The sequence below is a fragment of the Zalophus californianus genome, chromosome 2 (genome assembly GCF_009762305.2).
Source record: "Zalophus californianus isolate mZalCal1 chromosome 2, mZalCal1.pri.v2, whole genome shotgun sequence".
In the NCBI taxonomy this organism is placed as follows: domain Eukaryota; kingdom Metazoa; phylum Chordata; class Mammalia; order Carnivora; family Otariidae; genus Zalophus; species Zalophus californianus.
In genome coordinates this window covers 66,879,939-66,893,511 of record NC_045596.1, presented here as the reverse complement: position 1 = coordinate 66,893,511, position 13,573 = coordinate 66,879,939, and the positions used below count along the sequence as shown (strand labels likewise).

Genomic DNA, 13,573 nt, shown 5'->3' with positions numbered 1-13,573 from the left:
ATTTACTGGATGTAAATAGAAGAATTAAAGACCGCTTGTTTGCGCTTTCATTTTTATTAAGGGATCAGTGGGTTGGAGCTATCTATTGCTGATAGCTAGTTCACCTGAGGGAAACTGGGGAAAAGAAAACCTACCTATTTATTTTTTAAATCACTGGTGGGAGAAACTAGGGGGTACGTGAGGGAAACAGTACTTTAGTATGTAGTTTATTAAAATTAGACCTGTCAGGTAATTATATTTTCTAATCCCTCTTTAAACTGATGTTAGAGGAAAATCTTTTATTACGGTGTTCTTAATAAAAGGAAAAGGAAACTTGTGTAGTGCTAAGGGAGCCAAGTTTTATATTCTCTCAGTACTTAAACTTAGCAGGCCACTAAAAGAGGTGCTGCAAGTGCGGTTTACTCAGACGGCCATAATGGTGTAAAGCACCCATTAAGTACAGTGGGCTGTATTTTATGTGTGTGTGTGTGTGTGTGTGTGTGTGTACCATATGCTGAGATCCACTTCCAGTGTAATGTTAATACTAATTTCCTTGTCAATGATAAGCCTTTGGAATAAGTAGAAAAGACGCTGAAGACCCAGGAAGAGTGGAGGAATAGGTGGGACAGTGCGTAATTCTAGTGCATTTATTGGTACCTTCTTTTCCAAGTTTATATCTTTCTGCCTCTCTCTACCGCTGTACGCCTGTTGCTTCCTGGAAATCCCTCACACACACACACCTGCTTTTTCCCCGCTTCTTTCTTCTTTGCTTTCCACCTCCCGTTTTCCCTTTCTGTCCTCACCTCGATGTCTCCAGCTCCTTCAGTTCTCCCTGTATCTACCCTCTTCCCACCCACGCATATACAAAACCACCTGTGTGATGGCCCTTATGCCCACCCGTGGTTTTCTCTGGTTGCTCTCCTATCCCATAAGAGACCTAGGTATACATAATATATATTATATCACAGGAATAATGAATTTATAATTTTTATTAGCGATACACAAAAATAGTTGCTCTAGTTCATCGAATGTATTAATATGTCCTTCTAAGGGCTTACTTTCCAATAAGGGATTTCCTTATGCCAAAGGGAGTTGGGCTCATGTTATACATTTCCCACCAAAGCCATACAAAACCAGTATTCAAAGGCTCCACCATGGTCGCTGCTGGCTGGATAGCAGGCAGCACAGTAGAAAGATCCAGAAGAGTTCATGATTAATCTCTTTAGAATGTAATCTCCTACCATCTTGGTAAGGAAGTCAATTTAAGAAATTAAAAAGCCTTAAACACTTGGGTGTATGGTTTCTAAAATTTGGAAGGAGTTTGTTCTAAGAGGATTGTTCAGAATTTCTGTTCAAGACTAAAGAAAAGATTATTCCAGCTTCTGTGAAAATGGCAGTAATAGTAATGAGGGACTGTGCTCAAAAGTTGAAGAGGGAGAGAAATACAGACCGTTGATGTAGTTATGTAACACCAATATGTCCCCCTTTCCATAGGTAACTTGTAGCGTTCTCTTTTTGGACCGCTTCATTTTATATTTTCTTTATTAACTGGGTTTTAGTGAAAACTCAGCCTGCAGATGCCAAGGTAATGTAAACCTAGAATTCCCCCAAATTTTCTAGCTGTGTGCCTGTGTGTGAGTGCGCGTGCCTACATATGCCCACATGCATGGAGACAGTTACCCTTTCTTTATTATCCAAATAAAAATCATCTGCATTTGTCATTTGATGTGACTAAGGGCAGGCCACACACTCCTTCCCGTTGTTGCAGAGACCACCAGGAAGTTCTTACCTTCTCTGGTTGTTGGAGCCACTTCATTGTGGCTGCTCAGTGTGCTCACGGAAAGATGACCAGCATCCCCTCTCCAAGCAGCAGGTGGTGTAGGGGGTCTGTTCTCCAAGTTCTGAGCAGGAATTCAGGCTTTTAATGCCTTTTCATTCACCTTTTAATTCTTTTTAGTATCACTGAGACCAGTGTTCGGTGGTTATTATAACTTAACGAAAGCAGCCGAAGAGAATCAGAGCAGGAAATAATTTTAAATCCAGTATCAGATGTCACCACTCCTATAATTCTGGTCCTGTGCTTTTTGTGTAACAACTTTATTGAGCTATAATTCGTGTCTACTATAAAATTTACCCTTAAGCATACAGTTGAGTGGTTTTTATTGTATCGAGAGAGATGCAGTCATCACCACTAAAATACTTTCTGGAGGGCTCCCCCTCTCCCTTTTCCCCCTGTCCCCTTGCTGCAGGGGCTCACTCCCTTTTAGGTCAGAGTACTGTCTGGTGTTCTTCCAGGACTCTCAGCTTTCTGTCTTTAGCCATCAACCCTCCCAAGCTTTTTTATCTAAGGAAGTCTGTTCTTTTTATTGTTCAGAGCAGTTTAGATCCCATTATCTCAGCCCCTCTCTTTCAGACCTGGCTCTAGTTCTTTTTGCATAAATAGAACCGGAAGGGCCATCCTTCCTGTCTTTTTAAGTCCCTTTTTTGGACTGTGGAAATAGCAGTAGGCAGCATTAAACACTTTACTTCTTTTGGTCCAAACATGCAGGTCTGGTGCCAGCCTCTCCTGAATTTCTTCATAGCTTTTCTCTATGTTGGGGTTCATCTTCCCTTCAAATCAGCTCATCCTGGAGGTGTTAGTTCTGGTAGCTGTCATTTTCCCGGTCACTTGAAAGCTTCATGATGGCTTATGTTTTCTTCCCTCATACGTGCGGTTTCTGCCATCTACTTGGGTGATAGTTCATGTTCCTTTCACCTCCACTGTATCTCTTGCAACTGCTCTCTCCTGTCCGTCCCCAGCTCTGTCACCCCAGGTAGACCCTCAGTGTGTACACTCTTCCAACTTGCTTTGTTTCATGCAACTCCATTCTGGTTTGCACACTGCTACCAAATTGGGTTTTTCTTGTGCAATTCCAGTCATATTTCTGTACTTCGAAATCCTCAGAAACTTCTCATTGCCTACTGAATTAAAAAATAAAGATTAAATATATAGATTTCAACCCTGACATTCAAGACTTGGGCTTGCCTACTTTAACCCTAGGTTCCAACCAGACTGGTCTGTTCACCAACATTTTGTGAAATGCTTTGCTGCTTTCCAGCATCAAGCCTCCACTTCTCATGCTCCTGCCTCTGCATGGAATGTCCTGCTTCCGGTCTGTGTGCCCTCTCCACAACCTGACCATTGATCAGGACCCATCTCAGACACTATGCCCTCCATGCATTCTTCCATATTCCCATCCTCTGCCAGCAGACGTAACGTTCTGTCTCCCTTGGACTCCACGGCACTTCCTCTTTTTTAACCGTGTTTATTTTATTTGGTACATGTCTAATCTGCTCTACTTGAGTGTAAGCTCTATGAGCAAGTGTCTTATAGTTTAGTTTCCCTGGAACACAGTCCACAGTGCCATTTATATAGTAATAATGATTGTAATAACAACAATGACATTAATGGCAACTAACATTTATTGAGCACTTACTATTTGTTGGACACTGTTCTAATAAATTTTCATGGATTAACATATTTAATCCTTATACCCTGTGAGGGAGGTACTATTCCCAAGTTATAGATGGGGATATAGGCAAAGAGAGTCAGAAGGCAGCAGAATTAGAGTTTGAGCCTCCAGGGCGTTATGACGTAAGAGACCGTGTTCTTAACCTTTGTGCTGCGCTGCCTTTTGGTAGGTACTCTGTAAATAATGAATTATACAGGAATGACATTTTCTCTGGTTTCGATACAGACATGGCAATTGGAAAGAGTCTAGAACAGCATTGTTACTCAAGCTCCTGAATGGCAGTTTTTTTATTTAAAGAACATTTCAACTGACTAGATTTAGTAGGGAATGTTTAAATTATCTGAATACAGATTGAAGTATTTTCAGTAGACTGCCTTAAATGACAAACGTCCCCTTGTCAAGCGGACAGACTATAGCTGCTACCTTAGCTCTGAGTTCCCTGGCAGATGGGGTAAGGAATTTTAAAAGGGAACTCTCCTGATTAAAGATTGCCCCAAATAGGAAACCAGTGGGATTCTTTAAGCTCTTTTATGAGGATATCTTGAGAGAACTAAGTATCTTCAATGTTTCAAGCACCATTTCCTGTAAATAAATTGTCCTTTCCTCCCCTTTTCTAAAAAGCAAAGCCAGTGGTGGTTAATACCACTCCCGTGCGGATGTCAGTTCCACTCGTCTCAGCGCAGACTGTCAAACAGGTGAGTGGCACAGAACTTTCTTCAGTCTCTCCCAGACAGACAGTTCACTTTTCAAATTGAAAGTTAAGATTCACATCCAAGAGATTCATCCTGAATGGAGAAGCTGTAAAATGTATTTCTGTAACCATGGATATGCGTTCTTTTTTTTTTTAAGGTTGTTCCCAAACCCATCAATCCCACTTCACAGATAGTTACCACCAGCCAGCCACAGCAGCGGCTCATCATGCCTGCCACCCCACTGCCGCAGATCCAGCCCAACCTCACGAACCTGCCGCCAGGCACGGTGCTGGCCCCGGCTCCAGGGGCAGGGAATGTGGGCTATGCGGTGCTTCCCGCGCAGTATGTTACCCAGGTAGGAGGACGAGCCTGAGTCCTTGCACTGCAAAAAGGATAGTTTGGTCAGAGATGTACAGCCCTGTCACATTCTGAAACTACTGGAAAACATCTTACTCAGTATTAAAATGGCTGTTTCCAAAAATCTTAAGATGCTAACGAAAACTTCTGAATTTATTTTTATATATCTCTAGCATTTTGAAATACCAGCACAAGTCACGTATACAAGTCAGACACTTGGGAACTGAGAGCAGTTTGGTGAGAGGACAAGACTATGTAAATAGAAGAGGGGAGAAGTTGAAGCTAAAGTCAGCAGAGTCAAGTGCATGTAGAGAGTGCTGTGACTACGATCCGGCTCTTCCTCACATATGAGGAGGATGCCACGGACTTGCTCCTGGAAAGGAGACTGTGAGATGCATGTCTAGGTGATGCATCTTTAGTGACCCATCTCTGATGATGATAGGGTCAAAGCTGCCTATCATCCAACTGGCTGGCGAGGGTTAGGAGTGCTGCTTCTAGGAAACAGATAGAAGTTTTCTTTTTCATGTAAGAATCCAGCAGATTAGCACCGTGTTCTAAACTGTTGAATTGATCTCCTCAGATTCTGAGAGAGAGAAACAGAAACCTGGGTACTCTAAATGAAATGGACTGTGGAGTATGTTTAATGTGGCTACTGATTAGAAAATGAGTGTTCAGTATTTTTATCATCAGCGTCTCTTTTTGTGTGTAGAAATCAATGTAAAATAGAAAATGATTGCCCATGTAATTGTCATTCTCTATAACTTGTGATAAATGATCAGCATAGTACCTATTTTATTTACAACTAGACACATTGCATTGTTCTAGCCAATACAAGTTAATACTTGTACTTTTGGAGCATGCATCTAGAATTTCCTAATCCTCATAGGCTTATTCCTCTGTGAAAAATTTCTTGTATTTGTACCATGTAGTACTTTAAAATGTTCACATTGTTTTCACCTCTAGTAATAGTTTGGGTCTTTAGAAGAGCTCCATGAAGTACTGTGTCTGTATGAAATTCTCCATACTATTTTTCCTATTTTAGTAGATGAATTTGTTTCTTACCGATCATAACATCTGAGCGTATTGTGCGTTTTTGTAAATGTGGTCTAAAATTACCTTTCTTTATGTGTAGCTACAGCAATCTTCATATGTGTCTATAGCAAGCAACTCTAACTTAACTGGGACAGCTGGTATCCAGACCCAGGCAAGGCTTCCATTCAATGGGTGAGTGTTCTGAAAACATGTAAGTTAAGTTGTTGGATCAGATTCAATGCAGCATTAAATATATATATTTCAGAATACATTTATATGCTATTTTTTCCTCAAAGCCATATGAGCATGCCTCTGTAGAACTTTTTATTTTGAGGAAAAGTTATAGGAACAGTCAGAGAACCCCCAAATATCTTTTACTTAGATTCCTCAATTTTGCCACATATTCTGCCTCTTTCTTCTCTCTCTTTCTCATCCTGAATGTTTTTAAAAATGATATTAACTAGTTTTTAAGTTGTTACATTAGGTCTTTGCCTTTTTTTGTTGTTGTTAGTCTGCTTAGGGGCACCTGGGTGGCTCAGTCATTAAGTGTCCGCTTTCAGCTCAGGTCATGGTCCCAGGGTCCTGGGATCGAGCCCCGCATTGGGCCCCCTGCTCGGCGGGAAGCCTGCTTCTCCCTCTCCCACTCGCCCTGCTTGCGTTCCCTCTCTCGCTGTGTCTCTCTCTGTCAAATAAATAAAATCTTTAAAAAGAGAGAGAGAGAAGCAGTGCTTAATTGCATGAAACCAGTCTACCTCTCTCCAATTCCAGCCCCATACACTCCTTTCTCCTCACTCCCTTTTGTAATTGCATCCCAAAAGTTTTGAGCAGATTTCAGCTTTAGTTCTCTCAGAAGGAAGAGTATTTTTTGTGGAGTGTTCTTTAGGGCTATTGACAACTTCCTTTTTTAAAAATCCCTATCTTGGCTCTCTACCTCTCTTTTCATGTTACAGCTTGCTTTTGAACTTGATGTGAAGGGAACAACATAGCAAACTTTTATTAGAGATGGATACATTTGTGGAAGTTTATTTTAGGAGGAATTTACAGAGACTTTTCTCATTTTTAATAGTTATCTTTAACTGATTAAAATGTATATCTTTTTTTTTTTGTATCTGTATAGCATAATCCCATCAGAGTCTGCCAGTCGGCCCAGAAAACCCTGTAATTGTACAAAATCGCTGTGTTTGAAATTGTAAGTCTTTTTGCTACTGTTTCTTATTTGCTATAGCTGAAAATGCTTTTAAAAGCAAATGGAGTTAACAAAGAAGTCTTAACAGACCAATTTCATAAGTCTAAGTAATTTAAGTAAACATGCACATGAATGTCTGAGCATGTATGACGGTGTAAAAATACTCTCTCATTCATTCGGAAAGAAGTAATTTTATAGTCTTTACCATAGATAAAGTGGGCGGTCTTACCCACTGCATAGATGAGGCACTGGTGTAGGGGTTTAGGGACACAGCAGTATGAGACAGACATAGTCTCTATCTTCAATAATCATAAATTTGACCTTACTTATGACCTTTATATTTGGCCTCCTAAATGAGGTGATACTCTGAGTAGCTTTTAAAATTGTTGGATGATTAATTTGCTTATTAGCTCTGAACCAAGAGGTTTGGCCTGAAACAGTTAAGTGAAAAGCATTGGTCATACAAGGGCTTTAGAATCCCAAGAAGCACGACTGTAGTTCAAGGGAGCCGATTCCACTACTGGAAGATAGCCCATGTTTTTCCTTTTTTATGATTTGAAATAACGTACTTTGGGAGCATATAAAATCACATAGCTTTTGTGTTGACAACAGTTAATCCTGGAACTAAGTTTCTAAACCAAAATTCTGGGAGCAGTGACTTGACATTTGAGCCTGATCATGTGGTTGACTGTCAGTATATATTAATTCCATAACTGGGTGTCTCCAAGTACATTCTAAAATGCTTTCCTGAGTGTATAATGCTCTTAAGCAGGTAATTTCTAGTTCTATTTATTTTAACAATGACTTTTTTATGTGACTTGCACTGATTTTTATATTCCAGATATTGTGATTGCTTTGCAAATGGTGAATTTTGCAACAACTGCAATTGTACTAATTGTTATAATAATTTGGAACATGAAAATGAAAGGCAAAAAGCAATAAAGGTGATTATTTTTTATTTTATTTTATTTAACTGACAAAAACTTCCCGTTTCACCTGATTTTTGTAGAACTCAGTTGTTTTACAATGAAAATTAATTCCTTTTGCAGTGTTTAGTGTACTGTGAACTTCAGTTGATATTTGATCTGTTTTGATAGGCATGCCTTGACAGAAATCCAGAAGCTTTTAAGCCTAAGATAGGGAAAGGAAAGGAGGGAGAATCAGATCGACGTCACAGCAAAGGATGTAATTGCAAACGATCAGGATGTCTTAAAAACTACTGTGAATGCTATGAGGTGAGATGCTGGTTGGGGAACATAATCGAACTGGTTTTTGCAAATAACTTTGGGAAAGGGTATATTGTAAAAATTTACCTGCAAATCGGGAAAGTACTCTGCTCTTACAGTTTGAAAATGTGCACAGCTGGTGCACGGACCCTAGTTTGAGGAAGACCTTCTGGCCTCCCAAGCAGGCCTTCAGAGGAATGATAGCTTGGTTTTGTCATTACATAATGCTTTGGGTCTCATCGTCTGATTTATCAGTTCATACTTCTTAATCATTATGCCTGGAAGTACGCAAATCAGGGCACCAGTTTATTCATTTTTAGTAAAAATAACATCAGAGTGGATTGGAAACTCTAGCAATGGTCCTCAACTGAGGGGCAGTCCTACCCACCGCACTCCATGGGCTTTTTGAAAATATATATGGATACAAAATAGCCTGCATTCCAGGGGGCGGTCCTGAAAGTAAAGATTTATCTTGCCCAAAATGCCTGTTGTCCTCTTGAAGAGCACTGCTCTATGAAAAACTGAATTATGTTCAGAAGTTTGCTTTCTGAGTCCAAGAATAGGCAAGGAGACATATGGAATATTGCTGGCTGAGGTTATTGGTCATCATGAAGTGACTGCATCCATTTTTGCCATTCCACCATCCCACTCAACTGGCTGTTTTTATTTATTGGTCAGGCATCTTTCCAGGAGAAAGTGGTTGAAGCTCTGCTATGACAGATACTGTTTATTTTTAGATGCTATTTAAATCATCCCCTTCTTGCTATAGACAAAGTACTATAAGTTTATTATTTTTATTTTCGAAGCTTAAATGTAATAATCTATTCATGCCCAAGATTACTCTATGCTTCTGTATTGCTTTCTTGGTGTACCTGAAACTCTCGTGACAGCCTTTTGAGTTGAGTCATTCCTACAGTTAATTGGCTCTTCTCTTCTATTATATTTTCAGTCTTTCAGACTTCCTGTTGAGAGGGATACCTTATTTTTAGTTTTGGCAGAAGCCATAGCCTTGCACTTGGTAAAGTAATACCAAGGCTGGCATTCTCCCCTCGTAGGGTTTGCTGTGCTTCGGGAATCTGTTCCTGCCATTCGGTGCCCCTTGCCATACAAAATGTGTCACAGTAAAGATTTTGTATACTGTATTCTCTGTGTAATGAATTCTTTTTTTTAATTTATTTTTATTTAAAAAAATTTTTTTAAAGATTTTATTTATTTATTTGACAGAGACACAGCGAGAAAGGGACACAAGCAGGGGGAGGGTCAGAGGGAGGAGCAGGCTTCCCGCGGAGCAGGGAGCCCGATGCGGGGCTCGATCCCAGGACCCTGGGATCATGACCCGAGCCGAAGGCAGATGCTTAATGACTGAGCCACCCAGGCGCCCCATGTATTCTCTGTGTAATGAATTCTTAATTCACGTATTTTAGAAGTCAAATACTCCTCTCAAGAAGTGTAGTAAGCTAACAACCTCTTGTCAGTCCTAAAGTCAATATGAATGAAAATTGCATATAATCAAGAATATTTTGAAAGTCTCTTAAATAATGTCTTATAATCCATTAATCAGCTTTTTATTCTGTGTTGGAAAAGATGGACTCTTTTGTTTAAACACCTGATGAAATAGGTGGCTTTTCTTCATAAACCATATCATACAAAATTTGTCCTGAATATGTAAAAAATGTAAGTTATAAAACCAAATCCACAAAAAGAGAGAAAATGGAAATTGATGTAAAGCTGGGTCAGAAGGGCAAGGCAGCCCTTCCATGCGTATGGCATTGAACAGTCAGTACATGCAGGGCATAGGAAATGCAAACGTAAAAGAACCAATAATTTAATTGAATCTGAGAATTAATAGAAGTAGAAAAGGCAGTGCTGGTTGAGATACATTAGAAGAGAAAAAGCTGCCCTGTTATAATAAAATCCTTGACATTTAGGACACACAGTGTCTAATAACTCATTTGTCATTCTAAAAGACCAAGAAATGGAAAAACTTGGAATACACTAAACTATGACTAGCGGTAGCTGATTGGCTCACTGTGAATTGGCTGTGATGTTATTTGAGAGTTTGTGTGCAGTTGTTGGTCTTTTGAATTGAATTGGCTTTTTTGGTCCAGTTGGTCTACATCTGGATAACACATTCATGTTCCTTTCACACACTTCTCAGGGCTTGTTGAGTAGATGAGTGACTATCCACATTATTTAAATGGCTGTGCCTTGTAACCTTGTTTCCTCCCCTTTTTTTGACCACAAGGGAAGTTAAATTAGCAAAGCTAAATGAATACCCTATCATTTTAATTTCTCCTTCCCAAGTTCCTGTTAGATTATTAGTACCTTTCTTAGGGTTCTTCATACTTAATCTAAATTACCATTAGTGGCATGTCTTTTTCCCCCTTGATGTCAGAGATTTTATCTCTTCATCGTTAGATATTTATTAAGTATTGCTTTAGTTAGATTCTCAGACTGGCTCATAGTAAACCATGAACTCAAAATGTATATGCATTTTTTTCCCTTGGGAAAGAGAATTTATTTGTGTAAGAAAGGAGCAGGGTAAATGTGTTCATCATAATATGATTTGTTTATCTTGCCAGGTGCTGTAGAAAGGGCGCTAGGTATGTTTCTTTAAATCGACATGGGTTCGCTGAAGAAAATGAAGCCAACAAAAGATACTCAGATTTACTAGGTCTGGGAAATGTAAATGAAAGAACAATGAGATCTCACTTTATACCTCTTTCCCCCAATCAGATTGGTAAATGTTAAAAAGAGCTCTAGTATACACTGTTGGAGGGAATATGGGAAAGGCTTTTATACATTGCTCATGAGATGTGAGGCGGTAGAATTGAAAAAAGTCTGGCCACATCTATTAAAATACATGTACCAGTGAGCCCAATTCTAGAAATCTGGCTCATAGAAATAAAAGCATAATATATTTAAAAAAACTTTTTATACATTATTTGTGGTACTCAAGAACTAGAAACAAAATAAAGGCCAAGCAACAGGCAAGTGAATGCCTGAATCACTTGTGGCACATCCATACCAGGGATTACTGCCCAGCCATTAAATATAATGGATTCAGTTTATGCTAGATGACTGGGCGGGGCCAGCTTGGGACTGGGGGCGATTCCATGAGGCGTAGCGTGAGTAAAGGAAGATGCAGAAAGTGAGCATATGATTTTGTAAAACAACCTAAAAAAACAAAGACTGATGTATTTGTTAGCTAAGATAGCTATTTGTACATGAGGGCTGTGTTTTTCCTAAAAATATATGTTTTACATATTTTTACATACAAGGACACACTAGTTTAATATGAACTATTGAAGGGTTTGGGGAATCTGGAGAAGGGGATTCAGGGAGGGAGATTATGGAGATTATCCATAATGAAAATAACATCTATGAAATTCCTTTAATGTGATAATTGTGTTTTTGCCTAAGTGGGAAGTCACCAACATGTTAATGGTGATTTGATTGAGGTGGTTGAATTCTGGATAACCGTTATTTTTAAATATTACATCATTCATATTCTTTATACAGAACAGACGTTATTCATATCGGGGAAAACTTTTAGACGGGGGAAAAACTGACATGGAAGGGCTCAGAGACATACACTGTGTAGTCACTCTCAGATATTTAAGAACAGCTGACCTATCCACATATGTAGTTATTAGCCCATTTAGTATTTGTCAGGAAAAGACATGTCCATTGTGTCTATTGTCAATTGGCCAGTTAATTCTGTTCTCTACTGATTTGATCACAGAGTCTACTTAATGTTTTTTTGGATTTGATTTGGAAGCTTTTCTTTTGTAAATCTTTTAGGCAAAAATAATGTGTTCCTCAATATGCAAATGTGTCGGCTGTAAGAATTTCGAAGAAAGCCCAGAAAGAAAGACACTGATGCACTTGGCAGATGCAGCTGAAGTAAGGGTACAGCAACAAACAGCAGCGAAAACGAAGTTATCTTCCCAAATTTCAGACTTGCTTACTAGGCCAACACCAGCCTTGAATAGTGGAGGAGGAAAGTAAGTCGGTATTTTAATCTCTTTGTAGTATGATTATTTTTGGTAAAGTTTCTTCTCTTTGGACAAAATTAAGTTCATACTTTTGATTGTTGCAGACCTCTTTTTGCATTTTCTATCTTTAGTTACGTGTAAAGGAATTTGGAGGTAACAGGAAAACCACTGTCAGATATAGTACACACTTCTAAAATTCACTGTGCTTAATTTAATTGAATTTCTCCCCACTAAGATGAGGTCATTATTTGTAATGTGACAAACCCTTAAGAAAACCAAATTTTTATAACTCTTCCAGGTAGTATCATCATTCATAATTTTGCACATTTTTACTTAATCTCTTCTTTTTCCAGGCCCTTGTAGCCCTTTCCCTGTCTTTCCGGCACACCTTTCACATACCTTATTATTGTAGCCCCTTATTTCACTAGACTGCTGAACTCTGGAGTAGGAAAGCTCCAGCCATAAAGCCTGGCTGAGCTGAGTTTAAATACCATCTGTGCTCTGTGGTAGTTTGTGAATTCGACAAGCACTCCCTCTCTCAGTCCTGGTTTCCTTAATCCTTCCCATCAGCCTTACGAAGTGGCTATGAAGAATAAAGCATGTCTAGCCCAGCCTTTGGCAGGGCCTCATGCAGCAGAACTTGCTGATGTGGATCTGTAGTAGAGTTTGGTAGAGGTTAATTTGAGGAATTATTAAATGCAATGAACCTTGCAAATGGGATATATTATTTCAAATACCTGAGTTGAAGTAGACTCTAATGCTTATAGAAATGCTTCTTTAGGGGCGCCTGGGTGGCTCAGATGGTTGAGCATCTGCCTTCGGCTCAGGTCATGATCTCGGAGTCCTGGGATTGAGCCCTACATCAGGCTCCCAACTCAGCAGGGAGTCTGCTTCTCCCTCTGCCTCTCCCCCGACTTGGCTCTCTCTCTCTCTCTCTCAAATGAATAAATAAAATCTTTTTTTAAAAAAAAGAAAGAAATGCTTCTTTTAAAAAAAATTATTTGTTTGAGAGAGAGAGAGAGGGAGAGGGCATGAACAGGAAGGGCAGAGGGAGAGGGAAAGAGAATTCCAAGCAGACTCTGTGCTGAGCGCAGAGCCCGACAGGGGGCTCAATCTCACGACCATGAGATCACCTGAGCTGAAACCAAGAGTCAGATGCTTAACCGACTGAGCCACCCAGGCACCCCTAGAAAATGCTTCTTTTTGTGCAGAATATTTCAGATAGTAATTCTGAAGAATTCTTGTAACTGGAATATAATCAACAAATGGTTATTGACTGGATAAAGTAGAAATGGGTAGACACTTCAATAAGGGTTACAACAAGGGATCCTTTCTGGTCATCTGCTTTCAGTAATCCTTTAGATTATTAAATCTAAATCTCCATGTGGAAATAAAAGATATTGCTACACTAAAATATTTACAGTTAATACCTGGGAAAAATATAAAGTGAAAAAGCACAAAATTATACACTATAATCAAAACTAAAAAATTATTAACAATTTATACTGTCATGTTTATACACTGCTGAGTGGCAAAAATTTGAATTTTTTCCTTTTGCTTTTCTGTCGTTTCCAAATGTTATATAATGAGC

General features: G+C 39.2%; 1 protein-coding gene across 7 annotated transcripts in view; it reads left to right on the top strand.

The window, feature by feature from the left end:
* LIN54 (lin-54 DREAM MuvB core complex component) overlaps positions 1-13,573 on the top strand; it is a 63,805-nt gene that overhangs the window by 47,036 nt on the left and 3,196 nt on the right. For all 7 annotated transcript variants that reach the window (XM_027599836.2, XM_027599838.2, XM_027599835.2 and 4 more), the window contains 7 exons: positions 4,113-4,186; positions 4,341-4,538; positions 5,673-5,764; positions 6,690-6,761; positions 7,600-7,702; positions 7,856-7,993; positions 11,789-11,991. In XM_027599836.2, the coding sequence (XP_027455637.1) occupies positions 4,113-4,186; positions 4,341-4,538; positions 5,673-5,764; positions 6,690-6,761; positions 7,600-7,702; positions 7,856-7,993; positions 11,789-11,991 (880 nt within the window). The remainder of the gene's footprint in view (positions 1-4,112; positions 4,187-4,340; positions 4,539-5,672; positions 5,765-6,689; positions 6,762-7,599; positions 7,703-7,855; positions 7,994-11,788; positions 11,992-13,573) is intronic.